The sequence below is a fragment of the Panicum virgatum genome, chromosome 9N (assembly GCF_016808335.1).
Source record: "Panicum virgatum strain AP13 chromosome 9N, P.virgatum_v5, whole genome shotgun sequence".
NCBI lineage: Eukaryota > Viridiplantae > Streptophyta > Magnoliopsida > Poales > Poaceae > Panicum > Panicum virgatum.
Window position 1 is genome coordinate 27,008,206 of NC_053153.1, and position 21,309 is coordinate 27,029,514.

The window sequence follows — 21,309 nt, forward strand, 5'->3', positions numbered from 1 at the left end:
TCAGACTCCAGATTCAGACTCTAAGAGCTGACTACGATCGATCGACAGACAGACAAGGAATGGGAGTAATTGCAGATCAGAATCTTCTAAACCCTGCTGGATGGCCATCGTCATTCGTCCATGCATGCATGTTACGCTGCGGAATTAACAAGCCCCGGATCGAGCTCGTTAGAGAATCCGATCGCCGATAGAGATCTGACCGATGCGCAACTGTAGCTGTGTGCGCACGTGCCGTGCGTCGTGCTCTCAGCTCGTCCGATCGATCTCGCCTGCTTCGTTCTCAGAAGATCCGTCGACCTCAGCGGCTGGTCGGTCTGCTGGACATCTAGCGCGCGCTTCTTATTTAAGAACCGATCCCAAGGCCTGGCCAGTGACTCGCTTGTAGCAACAGTAGAAGAGCGCAAACCACTTCTTGCCAACAGTTCTTCTTGCTCGATCTATCCTCCGATCGTGAGCTTCGTGGCCGGTTTTCACTATCTAGCTAGATCCTACCGTTTGATCGAGACGCCGCCGGGGGTGGCAATGGAGACGCCCAAACTGCCTCTGGCTTTCTTCCTCACCGTCGCCGCGCTGCTCGCCGCGCCGGCCGCCGTGGCGGCCTGGTCCAAGGCCACGGCCACGTTCTACGGCGGCAGCGACGCCTCCGGCACAATGGGTACGTGCGTGACTAATTATTAGGCACAATGGGTGAGTCGCCCTGATGATCGAAGACTAATTAATAACAATCCTGACCGACCATGCCGCAAAACGTGTGTACTGCAGGCGGGGCGTGCGGGTACGGCAACCTGTACACGACGGGGTACGGCACGGCCACGACGGCGCTGAGCCAGGCGCTCTTCAGCGGCGGCGCGTCGTGCGGCCAGTGCTTCCAGATCGCCTGCGACTCCCAGACGGACGGGCGGTGGTGCCTCCCGGGCGCCGGCCCCGTGACGGTCACCGCCACCAACCTCTGCCCGCCCAACTACGCGCTCCCCAGCGACAACGGCGGCTGGTGCAACCCGCCGCGGACGCACTTCGACATGGCGCAGCCGGCCTGGGTCAAGATCGGCGTCTACCAGGGCGGCATCATCCCCGTGCTGTACCAGCGCGTGGCGTGCGCCACGCAGGGCGGCGTGCGCTTCACCATCACGGGATTCAACTACTACGAGCTCGTGCTCATTGTTGGCTTTGCCCAGGAACTCTCTATCTCTCTCGCTCTCAAGAACTGAACTCGAGCACGAACTCAGAGCAGCAATGGCGATGAACGCCCCGGCCGACGAACGGCCTGTATGTTGGCGACTTTATTCACTGGACTTGGCACCAGGAACAATGGAGCACAGGGGCTACAAATAGGCCACGGACTGCCGGGAGCGAAACCTCCACGTCCGGCCTTCGTGCCATGATCCGCACGTCTCGCTCAGCAGCACCCGAGAGCCTCTCGCTCCTTCCGGGCATCACGGCTTCTCCGTGCGAACCGGCAACCACGCACACCACTCCATCCTACAGCCTAGACTCTATCCAAACTAACACACGCACACGTACACGAGCTGGACGTACGTGACGCGCATACACGACGCAAACTGCAAAGCCACGGCGGAGCTTGATAGATTGTATTCTTCTCTGTTTCTAGACTAGGATCACATCTAGTGTACGAATCGAGTACTGGGGAACAAGTTCTAGGTATAATATCAAGTGATTCATTCTAGACCTAGTACAAGGGAGAGACAGAGAGAGAGAGGTGAATGAGAGACACAGACCATCCGCGGGAGTGGATGCAGAGGAGCCATTGCCGGTGGGTGCCATCGCGTCGATGGAGCCGAGGATGGAGGCGAGGAAGTATGGCTCTTCGAGGCGCTGATCCGGCGGCGGCAGTGGACGGCGCAAGTCCCGGCGTCCTTCAGGCCTCCACCGGCACTGGCCGATGACGGGGTTGGCGGAGGAGGACGTCGTGGTTGCGGTGGCGGAGCTTCCCGTCGGCCTCGCGCTAACCCTAGATCGGTAGGGACTGTGGGAGAGGGTTGTGGCGGTGGTGAACTTAGGATTGCGTGCCCCGGGCCCTCTCCCTATTCTTTATAGCGCGGGCGACGGGGGCCCACCAGCCATGTTTGGCTGAACGCCCCCGATCAGGGCGCAAATCAAGGGATTGGCCAGATCTTTGGATCTGGCCGTTGGAGATCAATTCCAACATTCTCCCCCTTGATCTCTCAATGTTCTTATTCTTGTTCTGTATCTGAGTTTATCCATCCCATCGCAGATCAGTGTATAGGGCGTGCCTCGTCATGACAATTATTACTGTCAGATTAACAGCCACAATCACCTTTCCGGTCTGAAACAGATTCTCATTCTAGGGCCCTCTTTGTCCAGGAATCATAGGCTTTCCCTTAAACCCATGCCGGCTAAGTGTTCTCTGAACACATTGGGTGGTAGGCCTTTTGTAAGCGGATTCGCTAACATCTTGTTCGTTCTGATATGTTCTAGACAAATAGTTTGATCCTGGACTTGCTCCTTAACAACATAAAACTTGATGTCGATGTGTTTGGCAGCACCACTCGACTTGTTGTTATGAGCATAGAATACTACTGGCTCGTTATCGCAGTATAATTTCAGTGGTTTTTCTATGCTGTCGACCAGCTTTTAATCCGGGTACGAATTTCTTTAGCCATGTGACCTGCCCCGAGGCCTCATAACATGCCACAAATTCAGCATACATCGTGGAGGATGCTGTAACTGTCTGTTTGGAGCTTTTCCACGATATTGCTCCTTTCGCAAGAGTGAAGATGTATCCAGATGTGGACTTTCTATCATCTGCATCTCCTGCAAAATCTGAATCTGAATACCCTTCTATTTCTAAAGTTTCTGATTTTCTATATGTTAGCATGAGGCCAGTTGTGCCCCTCACATAGCGCAAAGCTTTCTTTACCATTTTTTAGTGCTCTATGCCTGGATTACTCTGGTATCTGCCAAGTACCCCCGGTAACGAAACTTAAGTCAGGGCGTGTGCACACTTGTGCATACTGTAAGCTTCCGACAGCTGAAGCATAAGGCACTGCCTTCATTTGCTCGAGCTCATACTGGTTCTTGGGACACTGATGTTTCCCGAAACTGTCGCCCTTGACTATTGGAGCAGGTGTGGGCTTGCTCGCATGCATACCGTATTTCTTTAATATCTTTTCTAAGTATGCTTTCTGTGATAATCCTAAAACCCCTCTTCTTCTATCTCGGTGAATCTCAATTCCTAAGACGAACGAAGCTTCACCAAGATCTTTCATATCAAATTTCGAGGACAAGAATTTCTTTATCTCCAGTAGTAGATTAACATCACTGCTAGCTAGCAGAATGTCATCCACATACAAGATGAGGAAAATAAATTTTCCGTTCTTGAACTTCGCATAAATACAATTGTCCTCTTCATTTTCTTTAAATCCAAACTTTCTAATTGTTTCATCAAATTTCAAGTACCACTACCTCGAGGCTTGCTTCAAGCCATAAATCGATTTTCTCAAGCGGCATCCTAAATTTTCTTTGCCTTCCATGACAAAACCTTTGGGCTGTGCCATGTAGACATCTTCATACAAATCCCCATTTAGAAATGCCGTTTTTACATCCATCTGATGCAATTCTAAATCATAATGTGCCACTAAGGCCATTATTATTCTGAAAGAGTCTTTACATGAGACCGGAGAGAATGTCTCATTGTAATCTATTCCTTCTCTTTGCGTGAAGCCTTTTGCCACGAGCCGCGCTTTATATCTTTCTATATTCCCTTTGGAGTCACATTTCGTTTTGTAGACCCACTTGCAGCCTACTGTTTTGGCTCCTTTGGGAATTTCTTCTAATTCCCAAACTTTATTGGTATTCATGGATCTCATTTCATCTTCCATGGCTGCAGACCATTTTGATGAATTGGCGCTTTTCATGGCTTCTTCAAAAGAGGTGGGATCACCCTCATTCTGTATTTCTTCACTATGATAGACTTCATAGTCTTTAGAAATAGCTGGTTTTCTAGTTCTTTGTGACCTTCTCGGGGCCACTGCGAATGGTATTTCTTGCACAGGAGGCTGTTGTTGCTCCCCCTCATCCATGGCAACGGGTTCTACTTGGTCCTGAGGAACAGGGTCCTCATTTCCATTTAATGCCAAGCCAGGAGAACCAACAACAGGTGGTGGCACCGTAGTTTCTTGCACTGCAACGTCAGGTAGACTAACAGCAGGTGTTGGCACTGCAGTTTCCTGCTCTATCGGTGCCACAACCACAGGTAACGAGAAATAAGGCTCTTGAATCATCGGAGTGGGAACGTATACCCGCTTCTCCTCAAGGTCAATTTTTCTGGCTACTATGCTCCCCCTGATCATCTGATCCTCTAAGAAAGCAGTGTGTCTTGTTTCTACAAACTTCGTGTGTCTGTCAGGACAATAAAAGCAATATCCCTTAGACTTTTCTGGGTAGCCAATAAAATGGCAACTGACTGTCTTGGGATCTAGCTTCCCAATGTTCGGATTAAACACTTTGGCCTCAGCTGGACAGCCCCATACGCGAAAATGATTAAGCGAGGGTTCTCTTCCTGTCCATAGTTCATACGGTGTTTTCGGCACTGATTTACTTGGCACCCGATTAAGAATGTAAATGGCGGTTTTTAATGCCTCCATCCACAAATTAATCGGTAACGTGGAGTAGCTCATCATACTTCTGACCATATCCATCAGGGTACGGTTTCTTCTTTCTGCTACTCCGTTCTGCTGAGGCTCGCCCGGTGTAGAATACTGGGCAACTATGCCATTTTCCATAAGGAACCTTGCAAAAGGTCCTGGAACTTGGCCATAGGGGGTGTGTCGACCGTAGTACTCTCCCCCATGGTCGGATCTGACTATCTTAATCTTTAAATCATGTTGGTTTTCTACTTCTGCTTTGAATATTTTGAATTTATCCAATGCTTCTGATCGTTCTTTAATTGGATAAATATAGCCATAACGCGAGTAATCGTCTGTAAATGTTATGAAAGAAACATAACCATCTACAGTAGTGACAGGGAATGGTCCACATATATCTGTGTGAATTATTTCTAGAATTCCCGCACTTCGTTTGGCACCTTTCTTTATGTTCTTAACGAATTTTCCTTTAATGCAATCAATACATTATTCTAAATCTGAAAATTCTAACGGTGGAAGAATTGATGCTGTCACTAAGCGCTCTATTCTCCCCCTCGAAATATGGCCTAAACGACAGTGCCATAATTTCGACGAAATTGCATCAATTCGTTTGCGTTTCTTAGTAACATTCTCATATGAGGAGGCATTTTTATTCTTAGAACATACTGCATTCACATTCTCAGATAATGAAAGCAAATATAATTTGTCTTGTCGGAAGGCAAGACCAACACATTCTGAATTAACTTTTATCTTACACTTGCCATCACCAAAATGACAAGCAATAGCGTCATCATCTAATTTAGACACACTTATTAAGTTTCGTTGCAAAGACGGTACATAAAGAACATCTCTCAAACAAAGTACAAAGCCACTATGTAATTCTAAATGAAATTCTGCAATGGCTTCGACTTCAGCTTCTACACCGTTTGCAACTTTAATTCTTCTTGCGCCTCTTGGCAGGGTCCTCCTCATACTTGATCCCTATAAAGAATTAGCAACATGAGTAGTTGCACCAGAATCAATCCACCAAGTGGATTTGTCATAACTTAAATACAGGGATTCATCTACAAAAGTAATGGTGTCCTCACCCTTTCTTAACAACTCTTTCAGGAATTCTGGGCAGTCCCTCTTGTAGTGCCCTCTCTTTTTGCACTTCAGGCACTGGTCTTGTTCAACTGGAAAATTTTCCCAGTCTTTCTGTGGAGGTGGTCTGGAAGGACCACTCTCATGCTGATTCTTGCCTGGTGGGAAAGGTCTCTTGTTATGCTGGAAGTTCTTATTCTGAAAATTCTTTTTCTTGTGTTGAACTTGAAAAGCAAGCTCACCACCATTGGAGTTCTTAAGGCGATCTTCTTCTTGAACACACATGCCAATTAGCTTGTCAGTACCCCAATCTTCTAGGAAAAGCGTTATAGTTGACATGAAATGCCTCAAACGCCTTTGGTAGGGACTTGAAGACCAGCTGAACAATGAACTTTTCTGGCAAAGGCATGTCCATTGTCTTAAGCTTGTTGGCCATGTGGCTCATTTCTAAGATATGTTCTCTGATGCCACCGCCAGTGTATTTCTTGGTGATAAGCTGCTCAGCAAGAATGGCAGCATAAGCCTTGGAAGAACCAGTAAACTGACTCTTCACCTTTGCTAAATATTCTGAAGCGGTGTCACAATCTGGGATCGCCATCTTGATGGCATCTGAAGTGGAACCCTTCATGACCATAAGACACTTGCGGTTGGAATCATTCCAACGTGTCTTGTCAGCATCATATCTGGTCATAGCAGAGTCATAATTCTTCTCTCGGATAGCCCAAGCAGCAGCTTCTTCATTCTGTGCCCTTACTGGCTTTTCTGGTTCTTGTGGAGCTGGCGTTGTGATGGCCAAATCTATATTGGCCATCGCCAGAGCTATCTCCAATTTCTGGTACCATTTCCCATAGTTGTTGCCATCAAGTTCAGGAATGGCATTCAAATAAGTCATAGCATTGGAGCCTGAAATTTGAATTCAAAATTTGTGAGGACAACAATAAATGCATGTATCAATTTAACGTTGGTCAAAATTAAAACATGCAACAATCTGTACATTAAATCTAAATCACCGTTGGGAAGAAAAAGATATAATGTGAACAAAATTCTGAACAAAATTATAATATTGCAATATCAACTTTGGTCAGAAATTACAAAATTATAATATACTGAAAAATTCTGAGAAATAAATTCTATAAGCCTCTATATCAATTATCTCGTTGGTTCAAATTAACATAGAGACAAAATAAATTCTGTGCAGCGGAAACATGTAAAATTCTAAATATTCAGAAGCATAATTCTTGTAAATTTCTGCTCTAAAAATAATACACGTTGGTGCATGTATTTACAGAGATCAAATTCTAAGCAAAATCATTCAAATTCATATTCAAAATGCTTCTGAAATAAAAGAAAAAGCGAATTCTGGAACTGTTTATGCGGCCCGAGACGGAAAAACGGCCCACGGCCCGTTTCCGCGCGGCCGCTCCCCCGCGCCTGGGCCCGCGGCCCAGCAGCCGACGGCCGGGCCGCCGAAACGGCCCGCGCGCACCCTCCGCCTAGGCCTCAATCAGCCCGTTCGCCGGCCGGCAGATGCAGACCGTCGGATCTGATCCGATGGCTGCCCGGCCATCTCGCCGGATCAAAACCGACGTCGGCGACGGGGCGCCCAAACTCTAGGCCCATTTCTTCCCCCTTCCTCCGTTTCTTCCGCCCGCGACTGAGGAGCAGCGGCCGCCATGGCCGGTCGGAGAGGAAGCGGCGGCGCCGCAGCCGGCCCCCTCGCCGGCGAGCGCGCTCACCCAAGTGGGAGCGCGCCGCCGTCGAGCGGCCTGACGGCGGTGCTCAAGCCCGCGCACCCGATCCGTGATGGACCCAAGCGAGCAGCGGCCCGAGGTGGTTCTGTGCCGGCGGTGGCCGGAGCTCTGGTGCGCGGCGGTGGCCGGCGCGCGCAACAGGTAAGCCCGCCGCCTTTTTCTTCTTGGTTTCTTGGATTCTAGGGTTAGGGTTAGGTTTTCGGTGGGTGTTCTTTGTCGATCCGAGATCGATTTTCATTTCTGTCACCTCCTTCTACTTTCTGAGTGTAGATCTGAGTAAAATGAACCCCAAAAACCACGATCTACAACTAGATCGGCTCCTAATACCAATGATAGATTGTATTCTTCTCTGTTTCTAGACTAGGATCACATCTAGTGTACGAATCGAGTACTGGGGAACAAGTTCTAGGTATAATATCAAGTGATTCATTCTAGACCTAGTACAAGGGAGAGACAGAGAGAGAGGTGGATGAGAGACACAGACCATCCGCGGGAGTGGATGCAGAGGAGCCATTGCCGGTGGGTGCCATCGCGTCGATGGAGCCGAGGATGGAGGCGAGGAAGTCTGGCTCTTCGAGGCGCTGATCCGGTGGCGGCAGTGGACGGTGCAAGTCCCGGCGTCCTTCAGGCCTCCACCGGCACTGGCCGATGACGGGGTTGGCGGAGGAGGACGTTGTGGTTGCGGTGGCGGATCTTCCCGTCGGCCTCGCGCTAACCCTAGATCGGTAGGGACTGTGGGAGAGGGTTGTGGCGGCGGTGAACTTAGGATTGCGTGCCCCGGGCCCTCTCCCTATTCTTTATAGCGCGGGCGACGGGGGCCCACCAGCCATGTTTGGCTGAACGCCCCCGATCAGGGCGCAAATCAAGGGATTGGCCAGATCTTTGGATCTGGCCGTTGGAGATCAATTCCAACAGAGCTATCCTCCGCACGCACCGGCCCTGACTCAACCTTGCCGCAGCTAGCCTGCAGGCACAACAGAACACACACGCGACCCACGCTGCACACCATGGCGTGTTTATTCCTAACAAACTCCCCCCTAAATACGACATGGTGAAGACGATCTTCACAGCAGCGCCAGCTAGCTCTTCGTCGACGTCGCCACGGCCGCCGCTACAGCCTCTCGACGTGACGCGACCACAGCCTCCTTCTTCCTCGGCGACACACGCCGTCTTCTTCTCTGCCCGCGACACACGCCGAGCTCTATCGACGCCGGCCACACACGCCTAACGTCGGCACACGCCGTCGTCTACGTCTCCGGCGACACACGCCGACTTCTTCGGCTCCGGCGACACACTCCGTCGAGCATATCACGCCCTGCAGGATCGACACACGATCCACTGCCGCAGTGTCACCATTGGCGACTACGCACAGGCCGACACATGGCCCGGCGACCTCGCCTTGCCGCCGCCAGCGCGCTCTTCGCCGCTGCACTGAACCACCGCTGCTTCGCCGTCCGCGCACACTGCTGGCTGGAGCGCGTGCTGTAGCCGCGTCGAGCATCACATGTGTGCCATGTTGCGGCCCTCCAAGCCGCCTCACGCCGTGCGCCGCGCCTGCGTCAGCGCCCACACGCCGCCACCGGCAACCTCGCAGCACGTTGCGCCCGCGCCCTGATGCGTGACGCAGCCCACGGCTCCGCCGGCCGCCGCGCAGCTTGGCCGCCTCCCCTCTCCTCAACCAAGCTCTTGATACCAATTGTTGGCTTTGCCCAGGAACTCTCTATCTCTCTCGCTCTCAAGAACTGAACTCGAGCACGAACTCAGAGCAGCAATGGCGATGAACGCCCCGGCCGACGAACGGCCTGTATGTTGGCGACTTTATTCACTGGACTTGGCTCCAAGAACAATGGAGCACAGGGGCTACAAATAGGCCACGGACTGCCGGGAGCGAAACCTCCACGTCCGGCCTTCGTGCCATGATCCGCACGTCTCGCTCAGCAGCACCCGAGAGCCTCTCGCTCCTTCCGGGCATCACGGCTTCTCCGTGCGAACCGGCAACCACGCACACCACTCCATCCTACAGCCTAGACTCTATCCAAACTAACACACGCACACGTACACGAGCTGGACGTACGTGACGCGCATACAAAGCCACGGCGGAGCTATCCTCCGCACGCACCGGCCCTGACTCAACCTTGCCGCAGCTAGCCTGCAGGCACAACAGAACACACACGCGACCCACGCTGCACACCATGGCGTGTTTATTCCTAACACTCATCTCCAACGTCGGCGGCAGCGGCTCCGTCGCCAGCGCCTGGGTTCAGGGCACCTCCACCAACCGGGTGCCCATGAGCAGGAACTGGGGCGCCAACTGGCAGTCGCTCGCCGGGATCGCCGGACAGGCGCTCACCTTCGGCGTCACCACCACCGGCGGACAGACCATCATCTTCCAGAACGTCGTGCCGCCCAACTGGGCATTCGGCATGTCCTTCATGAGCAACCTGCAGTTCTCCTACTGATCACTCACCCTGCCTCTGCCTGCACTTAGCGCCTAGCTAGGACGACGGAGCACTGACTGTTGGCTATAGCATTCTTCAGATCGACCGTCAGTAGATAGATTATTGGAGGCCGGAAAGCTCTCCGGCTGGAGCACTTGCATGATGTGCAAATATGTTCTTCATTTTCAATTTGTATGTGTAACTTATTGGCAGTAATTCGGACTCCATGTCGCGCTAGCGCCTAGCTGGCCATGCATGTACACCTTCTCTGATTAAAAAAATGTAAATCATTTTAGATTTGCACAAAAGAGTTAGAAGAGTGTGGGTGAAGTAACCATATGTTTACCTTTCCATCATCAGTCATAGTCACCCCTTTAGTTTTTTTCCCCACTTTCTAAATTTGGAATACACATTTGTTGTTTAATGAGTTTTGAGTTGATCTAATACTCTAGAGAAGACAATATACATTTGGTATAGTACATATGTCTAAAGCGAGGTACATTATGGATACGGCAGAAGTATGGTTTTAAGCATGTACATGTGTGTAGTATTTCCTTGGTCTTGAAATATAAGGTATGTTGGTTTGTTTTAAGTCAAACTATTCTAAGTTGGCCAAAATTATAGAGAAGATCATTAACATCTAAACATCAAAGAAAAATAAATTATAAATATATTTTGTAATAGATATAATTATTCTCATTTTATACCATTAATACTACTTCTCCTTTCTACAAGTTTGGTGAATCTTGGGATAATTTGACTTAGAACAAAATAAAATTATACATATTTTGGAATAGAGGGAGAAATAGGATGTTGTGGTCTTAAGGGTAACTTTCACAAAAGTCTATGCTCTATTCCTTTTTTGTGAAAACTGTTGCGAAGCTATTTAGTTGAAATTTTGCAGAAACACTTTTCTATGTTTTAACCCCCCCCCCCCCCCCCCCAAGCTATGCATCGCACGCCGGACAAAAGGCCCTTTTATTGGCCACGTGCTGCACTTCAGGTCTTCAGCCCAAACCGGCCCACCGAGAAGTTTTACGGTCCAACATATTTGGTTGGATGTTTTGTTATTGTTGGACCAAACTGGAGGACTGTTAGGTTCGGCGCATTATAACATTTTCTTTTTTTCTCTTTACATTTCTTTTTCTTGGACCTAAACAGCAACACGTGCTGGACTGTTTTTTTATTTCATATTTTATATAACTAACTTGTTAACCGTGTTTTAGAATTTCGGTAAGACGTGGCCATGTCGCGTAGAGTTTTTTTATTATTTCTTTCCTGTATATACTAGCATGTTTAGCACGTGTATTGTAAGAATATTTTTTATGACGTAGATATATAATATATTCTTTACTTATGTAAAATTATTTGAGTGTGTGTAACTAATTTATTCGCAGTACCAAAATATTTGTTCATTTTTTAGATTAAATTGATCGGCGGTGTTGACTTATTTATTCGCATATTCATTATTTATTCTATATAATTAAATATTTATAAAATATAATATTTTGTTCATTGTACATTATTACTTGTTCGTTATGTATCATTTTTTGTTTGTGGAAATAATTAGTTATTCCTTTTGCTAAATTATCTGTCCTCAAGATCCAAGATTAATTATTTAGTATTAAAGAAAATGTTTTTAAAAATATCATCTAAATATAGGCAAGTGTGGTCTTATTTTCAAAATCTTGTTATAAGAAAAATAATGGTGCAACTTAAATTTAATTTGGATACTCGATTTAATACTTGTAATTTTTTTTAATTTTGAATTTGCATATATGTGGGTGACATAATCTTTGTTGTCTTTTCTACATATATACGAACAATCTCTCCTATTTAGAGCAACTCCAACGGCTTCTTCAAATTACACTAGTCAAATTTCATTTAGCTAGCTATTTAGCTATATAATGGATGGGAAATCCAACAGTTAATCTATCCATCCCTCCTCCCACGCGTTATCCTCTTCCTCTCGCCCACACTCTGCTCTCTACTCCTCTCCGCCCCGGCGACTGGGCAGCCACGGCCAGCCGGAGGGCGCGTGGCCGTAGGGCGGTGGTCGGAGGGCGAGCGGGCCAAGGGCGTGTGATCGGAGGAGGAGCGGTTGCGCTGCGAGTGAGCGGTGGGCGGTGGCCGGAGGTGGAGGAGCGGGTGGAGGCGGCGGAGGAGGAGCTGGTGCGCGGCGAGCGGGCGGAGTGCGGCAACCGGAGGGCGAGCGGGTGCGTGGTGAACAGGCCGAGGGTGCGCGGCCGGAGGGCGAGCGGGCGGGGCACGACCGCCTGCGAGGAGAAGGCGGCGGTCGAGCTTCATGGAGGGGCGGGCGGCGGCGGCACGCTCGGCGTCGAGCTTCGTGAAGCGGCGGCGAGCTTGGTGGAGGTGTGTGCTGCGGAGGGGCGCGCGGCAGCGAGCGGTGCGAAGGGGCGCACACGGAGGCCTCCTCGGAGAGGCGAGCGGCGGAGGTCTCCTCGGCGGGGCGCACGACGGAGGCCTCCTCGGAGGGGCGCGCAGCAGGAGCTCCGCAGAGGGGCGCACGGCGGCGGGGGTGTCGGCGAAGAGGTGGGCCCACGTGAATCAAAAGGATACCGAATCGCTGGCTTCTGCATTTTTGCCTCCCAGGTGAGCCGATATGGCTATGAAGATAGATAACCGAGTTGTTTAGCTAAGCTGTTGGATGTGCATTTCTCTAGTTTTTTATTTTTAGCTGATTCATCAAAATAAAGAAACTGTTGGAGTTGCTTTTAGGTGGCTCGCAACACTCAATCAATTAAATGGACCGGCCCAACCGTGGAATCGTGTGTTTCGGACCATCATCTACAACGACAAAAAATTCCCCCGCCCCCCTCTCCCGGTCTCTTTGTCACGCTATTACGTGGTTTCAGCGGTTATAAGCAAAGTTCCTGGAATGCGGGGCTGATCCCTACCTTTTGAAGTATCTGTATTTGGCCCACTAGCATACAATGTCAGCCCTCGTTGGTTTTGGAGTGCAGGTAAGATTTGATTTTAGCCCAAATGACATGTTTTGAGTGTGATAGCACTTTTCCTTTTCCTTTGGTAAAATTTTCTTGTTATTTTGTTAGTAATATTTTTTAGAAGTGTTATAATTTTGAGTAAAATATAGCAACATTCGTCAAACTTAGCTCAGGGTACCATCCAGATATCCAAGCTTTCAAACTGCACACTTAGACCCTCAAACTTTCTAATCATATCACTTGAGATTACCGTTGCTTAGTTAAATCACAAGTGTGTCTGCTGAAGTGAAGCGGAATTCTTCATCCTTTCTTACTTCAAATACAAAGATTTGTATGCAAAATTTATTAAAATACAAAATTATATATGAAATTTGTAGAAAAAATTGCATAACAAATTTACTCATATGACAAAATCCCTACAAAAAATTAGAAAACAAAATCCAACAAATTTGGGGAGAAAATTGGCAAAATATTTGGGGGCAAAGTTTTGAGATAAGTTTTAGAGAAACATTTATAAAACAAAAAATTTGAAGATAAAAATTGGAAATATAGATTTAGTACAAAAAATGGTGGTGAATGGGTGGAGTAGACATGTGGGCCCTATATGTTGGCTCCACTACAGCAGACACACCTGCAGTTTTTCTTAAGCAACGGTAATTTGAACTTCACGTGATAGAATTAACAAGTCTGAGAATTTGAATGTACAAACAAGTCTGAGAATTTGAGTGTACAATTTCGAAGTTTGTGGACATAGATGGCATCCCAAACCAAAATTGAAGACTTGCTTACATTTGACACGATAAATTTTGTTCTAGGTGTACACAAACTTTATTTTGCAAGTGTGTATCTGACGTTCTAAATTTATACTGATAACATAATATGTCTTTATCAATTTGTAACATTGGTTGTCCATAATATTTTGTTCCATGTATAATCTGTTCCAAGAGTACAACTTTTTTTATTTAGTTTGTATGATTTGCGTGAGATATAAAAGATTTTATTCCTTATGTAAGACTTTTGTTCCAACCAAACAGACAAGTATTCTAATGAAATAACTTTCCTTAAGCATCCATGGGGCAAAAACGTTTTTCACATGAATTTTCACAATTTAATTGTTCGACCAACAAAACGGCCTAAATAACCAAACGGGAAAAATATTGCAAACTGAAACTCACTGAAATAATATACATTATTTTTAAGGGAAAAATAATCTATACATTATTAGTTAGTCTAGAAGGTGGAGAGCCGGAGATTGAAAAGGGGAGAGGGGTGAAGTAGAGATTGGCATCAAAGCATTTTCAATAGACTAGGTATAATCCTAGCTAAATTTAGAGTTTTACGAGCTCTGTAAAAAACAGAAGACTTCCTATAGGGTGGGGAAACCAACGGACTCTCAAATCTTGACTCTCAGTTTTATAAGTTAACTCAAGTTCTCGCAGATAGGTCCCTGGATCTACTAGAAAGCGCTCTAGAAGTTTTGCAATCAAAGCAATTGGGTCCCTAGTCGCTGTTCATGGTGGGGGAGGGTCCGTCCGTCCGAAATCTGGCGACCCCATTCGTCGGTAGAGAGGAAAAGGTGGGGGAGGAGCAAGAGGATGCTGAGGCTAACTTTCAGTAGCTTTTTATAGTGTGGCAGAACTGCCAAAATTAATCTGGATTAAATGCGTCAACCATCACTACTACCTCTAAAATGGTTCATACGCACTTAAAACAGAATAATTTGACAGTCTATCGGGTAAAATCCCGATAAAACTACTGAATTTCGGATCAAAACAACATACCTCACGCGAAGGTGAGTCCAGAGATTACGATAACCATAATATAACTTTAATAGTAAAAGTTATCACAAACTAAGTTTGAAGATTCAGATGGAGTACCTCAGAAAATTTAAAAGCAGAAAACGACAACTAGTGACGATACATGACATCATGTACATGGCGTCAATCTCACCAAGTTACCTGAAAACAAAGTCACAAGTAAGGCTGAGTATACTAATACTTAGCAAAGCTTACCCGAAAAAGGGTATATAATATCCCTTTAGCTAGACATGCTTATAAAAGCTCTGGGGTTTTCTTTTGCTAAAAAGCTACTAATAGTTGATCTTTATTTTTAGTATTTTAGCTTTCAGGTTCTAGTTTTTATCATTATTCTAGGTAAGCACCTATCTATACAAACATGGTAGAATTATTTGCATCCAACCATATTGAATATCATCATTGTTCAACTTCTTAGTCTATGCAGTAAAGGGATTAAGCAGTCTCATGCATCGTAAGAGGCGGACCATTCTGAATCGAAATTCCAAACCTTGCAAGGATAAACCTAACACACACGCTTGGAGCACCGTAGAGTCACTCCCAAGCAATCTTTGGCTTCTCATTCTAGTTCGTGGATCAGTGCCACTCTCCCCGACTATAGGGCACCACTCCTCGTCCCTCATAGTCGTAGTGTAGCGCTACCAATTCCATTTTATCCATTTTATTCATCTTATCCCTAAAAGAGAGTGGGAGGTATGTCCACTTGCCGGGACGAGAAGTTACTAGGCTTGCCGCGTACCATATTTACGGCATGTGGCTAGTACTTTCAAACGCTTAACCACCACTACCACCCGCTGCGGCCTTAGTAGATTTATCAACACAGACGGATTATCACCTTAAAACTTATATCCCAATCTGTCCATGGTCCTTATAGTGATTGCATAAAGTAAACAATCAACTCCTATAAGCTCGCGAGTGACAGGAAATCACCCGACTTTTACCGGTCCTATTAGCATAGCATCTAGTCGAACTCTATTTCTAGTGTTTAATCAATAGGTAACTAGGATTATGCATCTAGGTTTTCATTCAACTCTAATAACTTAAATGCACAAGAAAATAGGTATAAAAAGTTGCATAAAATAATAGGATTATGCACCGGGGCTTGCCTTTAGTGACGTCTATAAAGTCAGTAAATCTTGATTCTTTCGAATCAAAGTTCGGCACTTCAGTCAATTCCACAATGTTGATATGGGCTTCAGAAATATCCCCGTCTAGATCCTGGATGAGTTCGTATGTTCCATTGACTAACGATATTATTTCTATATGCAATGCAGTAAATGTAAATTAGTGAAGTGCTTGAGTATAGCTTTCCTTCACTAAAAAAGTTATTATCTGATAAATTCAAGTCAAGAAAACAACTATTTCATTGTGTAATTATTGGGCAGTCATTTATGGAGTAAAAGTCAACACAAGGAACTCCATAAAATAACATGGCTGACTATTTAAGCATCAAAGAGTGGTTTCATTCAAATCCAAAGTTTGAATTCAAGAGTAGACAAACAACTAAGACCTAATTACAAATATGGCATGATCCAACATTTAATTACTTCAATTTAACAAACATTGATGAAGTAGTTGTAGTATTTTACAAAGTAAACATGGATCAAGCATTAAATATCAAAATATTTAAGAACTCATGCTAGAGGCTAGTATTGGTCCCACAAAATTTATACAATGCTACACATAACATGAACAACACATGGTTCAAAAATCACAAACAACACATTATTGGAACATGAGATATAAATAAAACATGCATTTCTTAACATTTTTAATAAAACACATGAAATAACAAGCAAAAATCAAGTATTAGGGCCACAATTTTTACACAAGAACATGCATAGCACATAGGTTGCATGGTTCAAAGATGAAGTCCAGAACAACTATGGTTCAAGAGATAAAACAAAAAAAACACTCATTTTCTAACATTTAAACTAGAGCATTCAATAAAATGTTTCATACAAACTTTAGTGGCCAAAATTATAGATCTAGTCAAGAGGAACACAACAAAATTAATTTCACATTTTTCTGATTTTTCTACTATTTTCTAGGATTTTTCAAAGTTCACAAGAAATACATAAAAGGGTTTTGGACTTTTTGCAAGGAAGACCCTAGAAAGATTTAAAACCAAGCAATCGGGTCCCTGGGTCATGGGGAAGAAAAATAGGGGAAGGAAAGGCCGGCCGATCCCGGCAGCATGGGTCGCCGGCGGCGAGCCAGAGGTGGGGGAAAAGTAAGAGGGCGTCGAGAGCGACCTGTAGATGGGCTTGGTTGGGGCTGGGGTGGGCTGTAGCGGCGGGTCCGCGAGCTCCGGCGGTGGACTGAGCCGTGGTGGCGGCGCTCCGGCAAGGCAAGGAAGTAATGGTCAGGCTTGAGAGCTTCACTGGGGCAAGGATAAGCTAGTGTGGAGGTTGGTTTGGGCAGTGAGAGGGAGGAGAAGTGGCTCCGCGGGCGGACGGTGAGCGGCGGTGCTAATGGAGGGGAGGGGCGGCGGGGGTTGGATGGGAAAGGGATGGACGGGCTATTTGTAGCCCGTTTGAGCAGGGGATGAGCACTAGAGGGAAAGGGGTGAGCTCGCCGGGAGCTTGTGGGCGAGGATTCGACGGCCGCGGTGCTTATCCACGGGCGGCCGCGCGAGGTGGCAGGGCGCGGCGGCGTGGCGCGCATGCGAGGAACCAGCAGAGGCGATGAAGTGGCGGCGGGTTGCTTCAGGGCGACGCGTAGGGCGGCGCGGGACTGTTGTCTGGCAGAGAAACCGACGGCGGTGGCCGGAATCAACGGCGAGCGGCGGCGGGGCGGCGCCCCTGTTTCCCAGCAGAGAGAGGAAGAAGAACAGTTGAGACAAGGGTGGTTTTGTGATTTTCTAAAATTCCAGGGGCCTAACTAAAATTTCCCAGTGATCTAGGGCTTAAATCAAAAAGTGTTCAATATGAAAGTTGTGTAGTTTTTCAAGACCTACAACTTTTATATTGTGCAAAAATTCACTAGGTCAAAGGTTTTGAAATTATTTTGAAATCCGTTAAAACTTTCATTTGCAAATAAACCTAACTTAAATTTTAAAATCGCAAGGGTAGCTCTAAGTTTAAAAATATCTTTTTATGAGGGTAAAAGTGAAAAGTAAAATATACATTTTAACCCCTCATAAATTTTAAAACTTTGCCTTTTGCAAAACTATTTTTTTAAAAAAAGACTTTGCACCTATTCTACAATTACAAAAATACCCTTGCTTATTAAAATCATGGTTTAAATTTTTAAACGAAAACAAAAGCTATATTTTTAATTGAATGGTTTTAGCCCCAAAAACCTAGGTTGTCACATATAGGGTCGGGGATGGCCGGGGTAGGGGGCGCAATGGTGGCCGGAACTCTGGCGGTGGGGAGCATGGCTCCGGTGATGGAGAGGCAGCGGGGACGGGTCAGGGAGCTTCAGGAGACCATGGGGAGTCGGTTCAGAGGCTCAGATCGGGCGGAGGGGGGGGTAGGAGGAGGGCACCGGCGTTAATGGCGAGCAGAGGTCGTGATGGTGGTGCTCGGAGCGAGTCTAGCTCGGGCTATCGCTGCTCGACCCGTCGCTTGGGGCAGGCACCGACACTGTCGCCGGCTCGCGGAGGAGTCATTGGCTGCTTGCTGCTCGAGACAGTTCCTTCCGGAGGTTGCGAGGCACGAGTGTCAGACCTAGGATAGCGGGACTGCTCACAGGTGTAGATTGTTCTAGAATAAGGGATGGCACATAGCATGTACCTTATCCTACTGTAACTACTCAGACAAAAGTAGGACCAATCAAATAAAAGGAAACTAACCGATAGATGTTGGGAAGGACTCCTTGTATAATATTCGATTAGGATTTCTATGTAACCCTATCCCCCAGACTATATAAGGGTGGGGCAGAAACCCCCTCGAAGCATAACTCATCTAAGACAATACAAACAAACACACAAGACGTAGGGTATTACGCATCTCGCGGTCCGAATTTTTCTAAAGCTTTGTGTTTCTTGCACCATCGGTTCCAGACCTTGATGAATCCCCTCCTACAAACCTACCACCTTGAAGTATCCGTGTTGGAATTTGGTCCATTTATGACCTATTCAGAAAAATTCCAAAGCAACATGTGACTGGTCACGTTGGTATAGTCCCATCTTGCTAGTACAAGCAAGTGGACACTAATTTAAATATTGGAGCACTTTCCATACGTTGAATGGAGAACCCAAGAGATAGAGTGTGTAAAGCTTTACTAAACACACACTAATGCACGCACGCGCACGCATATCCGCGTATTTTTGCGTGTGTGTATTGTGACTTGTGACTTGCGACGTGCGGTCGTGTGGCTGTAATTCAGCACATATTTTGCCACTTGTGTCTCTTATATTTTGAACTATTGTGCACTGATTAGGTGCTAATTAATATCCGATTAATGTCATAATTCCCAGTAAATTATCATAATCATCCTGAATGAGTTTTAGTGTCTTTTATGGGCGTCATCAAAGTGATAATGGCTCCTTGAGGGCAGCCGTGCCTATATAAGTGGACTGGAAACATCCAGGTAAAACCCTCTCAATTTTTCTCTGCCATTTTCGACCTCTTGTTGTGCTGTGTCGTCGAGCTGCTAGATCTCGCTGGCCTTTCCATTGGCGTGCACTGAGGAGAAGGGTGAGCGGTATCTCCGGACCCTTGCCGTCGTGAAGCCTGCACGAGGGACGGCAATAAGGTTTCTGGGCAGTGCAACTGTGCGACCGCACATGGCCGAACGACTACATTCTACACTGCTACAATATGCACTGCATTGTCTCTTCACGAGGACGGAGCGCTGATCGGTAAAAGTAATCGAATTTAACATGAGTATGTTTCAGCTCGTTTTACTCTATTAGCTTTCAATCCTGTTTGAGATAGCAGTAGCGCTGTTACTTCTATTTTGGCTCAAATTGAAATCTGATCTCTTTAAATGCATATTTCCAATAATTTGTAGATGGGCTTGGCAGTTAAATACTGACAACGAGAGCCGCACAACATCCTCCTTGTCCATGCCAAGCAAAGTAGCCCTGAACGGTGCTGCTGCTGGCTTGGACGGGAAGCCTACGGGGAAAAGAGGCGCGGAGCGAGATGCCGAGCGGCGGCGGCTTGACAAAGATGCCAAGCGAGGGGGGAGGAATCATGAGCCGGTTGTCAAGGGGCAACGAATAGCGAGTCGATTGGATTGATGTTTTCAGAGAGTCTCATGGAGAAGCTCTCATGAGTGTACTGTGGAGTGTGGACCAGTCGTACTTGTTTCGGGTGCATCACGGTTTCCACAAAGAGGAAAGTGCTGGGGCCTTGGGGCGACATATATTCTGTAGAGTAAAATGCACTGGGGGTCCTTAAACTAGTGAGGGTGTGTCAAGTAGGTTCACGAACTCCGAAAATGCAGATTCGGCCCCCTAATCTATTTAAGTGTGTCACTGGAGGTCCAAAACCCCTTTGACCGGGTCTGACTGCCTACGTGGACTGCCACGTCGGATCCAACGTGGCCGTTGGCCCATGCTGGCGCGGAGGCGGAGGAGCTACACCCGTGAAACGCTGCCCCCCCTCTTTCCTCCCTTTCCTCTGGTGCCCAAGCCCCGACCCACCTGGACGGCGGCGACGCCGCCCGTGAGCACCGCCGTCCCTCCTCCCTCCTCGCCACGCCGAGCTCGCCCCTCCTCCCTCTCCTCGGCCGGCTACGGCGGATCCCCTGTCCCCTCCATGCGGCGGCCGCGGCGGGGCGGACCGGCGGCCGCGGCGCGGCCGGCGAGCAGGCCACGGCGGCGAACCACCTCCCCTCCGCTCCTCGCCCTATCCCTCCACGCCTCCCTCCTCCTCGCCGCCTCTCTCCTCCCTCCCAAGCTCCTCCTCGGGTCCTCGCGTCGGCCGTGGCGGAGCTCGCGCGCACTGGCCCGGCGGAGCTCCCGATCGGCGGCCGTGAGTGGGGGCCGCACGGCGAACCACCTCTTCCTCACGTAGTCCAAGAGCGAGGTCACGGCCGCCATGGCCGAGAGCGCGCGCCGCTGGGGCGCCAAGGTCACGCCCGCGAGCTGCTCGAGCTGCACGGCGGAGGCGGAGGTGCGCGTGGTGGAGCAGGGGAGCTCCAGCTACGCGACGCAAAGGCAGTGCGCGCAGGAGCAGGGGCGACCTGCGTACTGCGGGGCAGAGCGGCGAAGGCGGAGGCCCGCGCGGCGGCGGGGCACGGTGGAGGCCCGCATGGCACGGGGCGCGGCGGTCGTGGTCGAGCGCTGCGCCTCCTCTCGGCGGCCATGGGCGGCGCGGCGTGGCCCTCCCATGCTCCCTCAGGTCCCCGCATGGCACCAACGGCTGCGTGAGAGGACCACGAGTGCGGTGACGGCTCCTCCTTCGCGGATAGAGGCGGTGGCGCTTCGGGCGGAGGTGGTGGCGCTCCGTATCTAGGCTGCGCCGCCGCAGCGCCGGCCGCCCACCCTGCCTCGCGCGGACCCAGCCGGCAAGTCGGAGCATGAAGGGGAGAAGGGGGCGAGCCGGCCGCCCGCTCGCCCGTCGCCGCGGAGCCTCGCTGCCCGGCGCCGGGAGGGGAGCGGAGCCGCCGGGGGGCAGGGGCGTGGGCCAACGGCCACGTTGGATCCGACGTGGCAGGCCACGTAGGCAGTCAGA

General features: G+C 48.3%; 2 protein-coding genes across 2 annotated transcripts; both read left to right on the forward strand.

Moving 5' to 3' along the window:
* Positions 1-404: 404 nt before the first annotated feature.
* LOC120693125 (expansin-A15-like) lies at positions 405-10,079 on the forward strand. Its single transcript, XM_039976527.1, has 3 exons — positions 405-655; positions 763-1,153; positions 9,672-10,079. The coding sequence occupies exons 1-3, from the start codon at positions 523-525 to the stop codon at positions 9,916-9,918; spliced, it is 771 nt and encodes a 256-aa protein (XP_039832461.1). The 5' UTR covers positions 405-522; the 3' UTR covers positions 9,919-10,079.
* Positions 10,080-11,737: 1,658 nt separating this feature from the next.
* On the forward strand, positions 11,738-12,826 carry LOC120691949. The gene is made up of 2 exons (XM_039975154.1): positions 11,738-12,510; positions 12,637-12,826. The coding sequence occupies exons 1-2, from the start codon at positions 11,809-11,811 to the stop codon at positions 12,820-12,822; spliced, it is 888 nt and encodes a 295-aa protein (XP_039831088.1). The 5' UTR covers positions 11,738-11,808; the 3' UTR covers positions 12,823-12,826.
* The last annotated feature ends 8,483 nt before the right edge of the window (positions 12,827-21,309 follow it).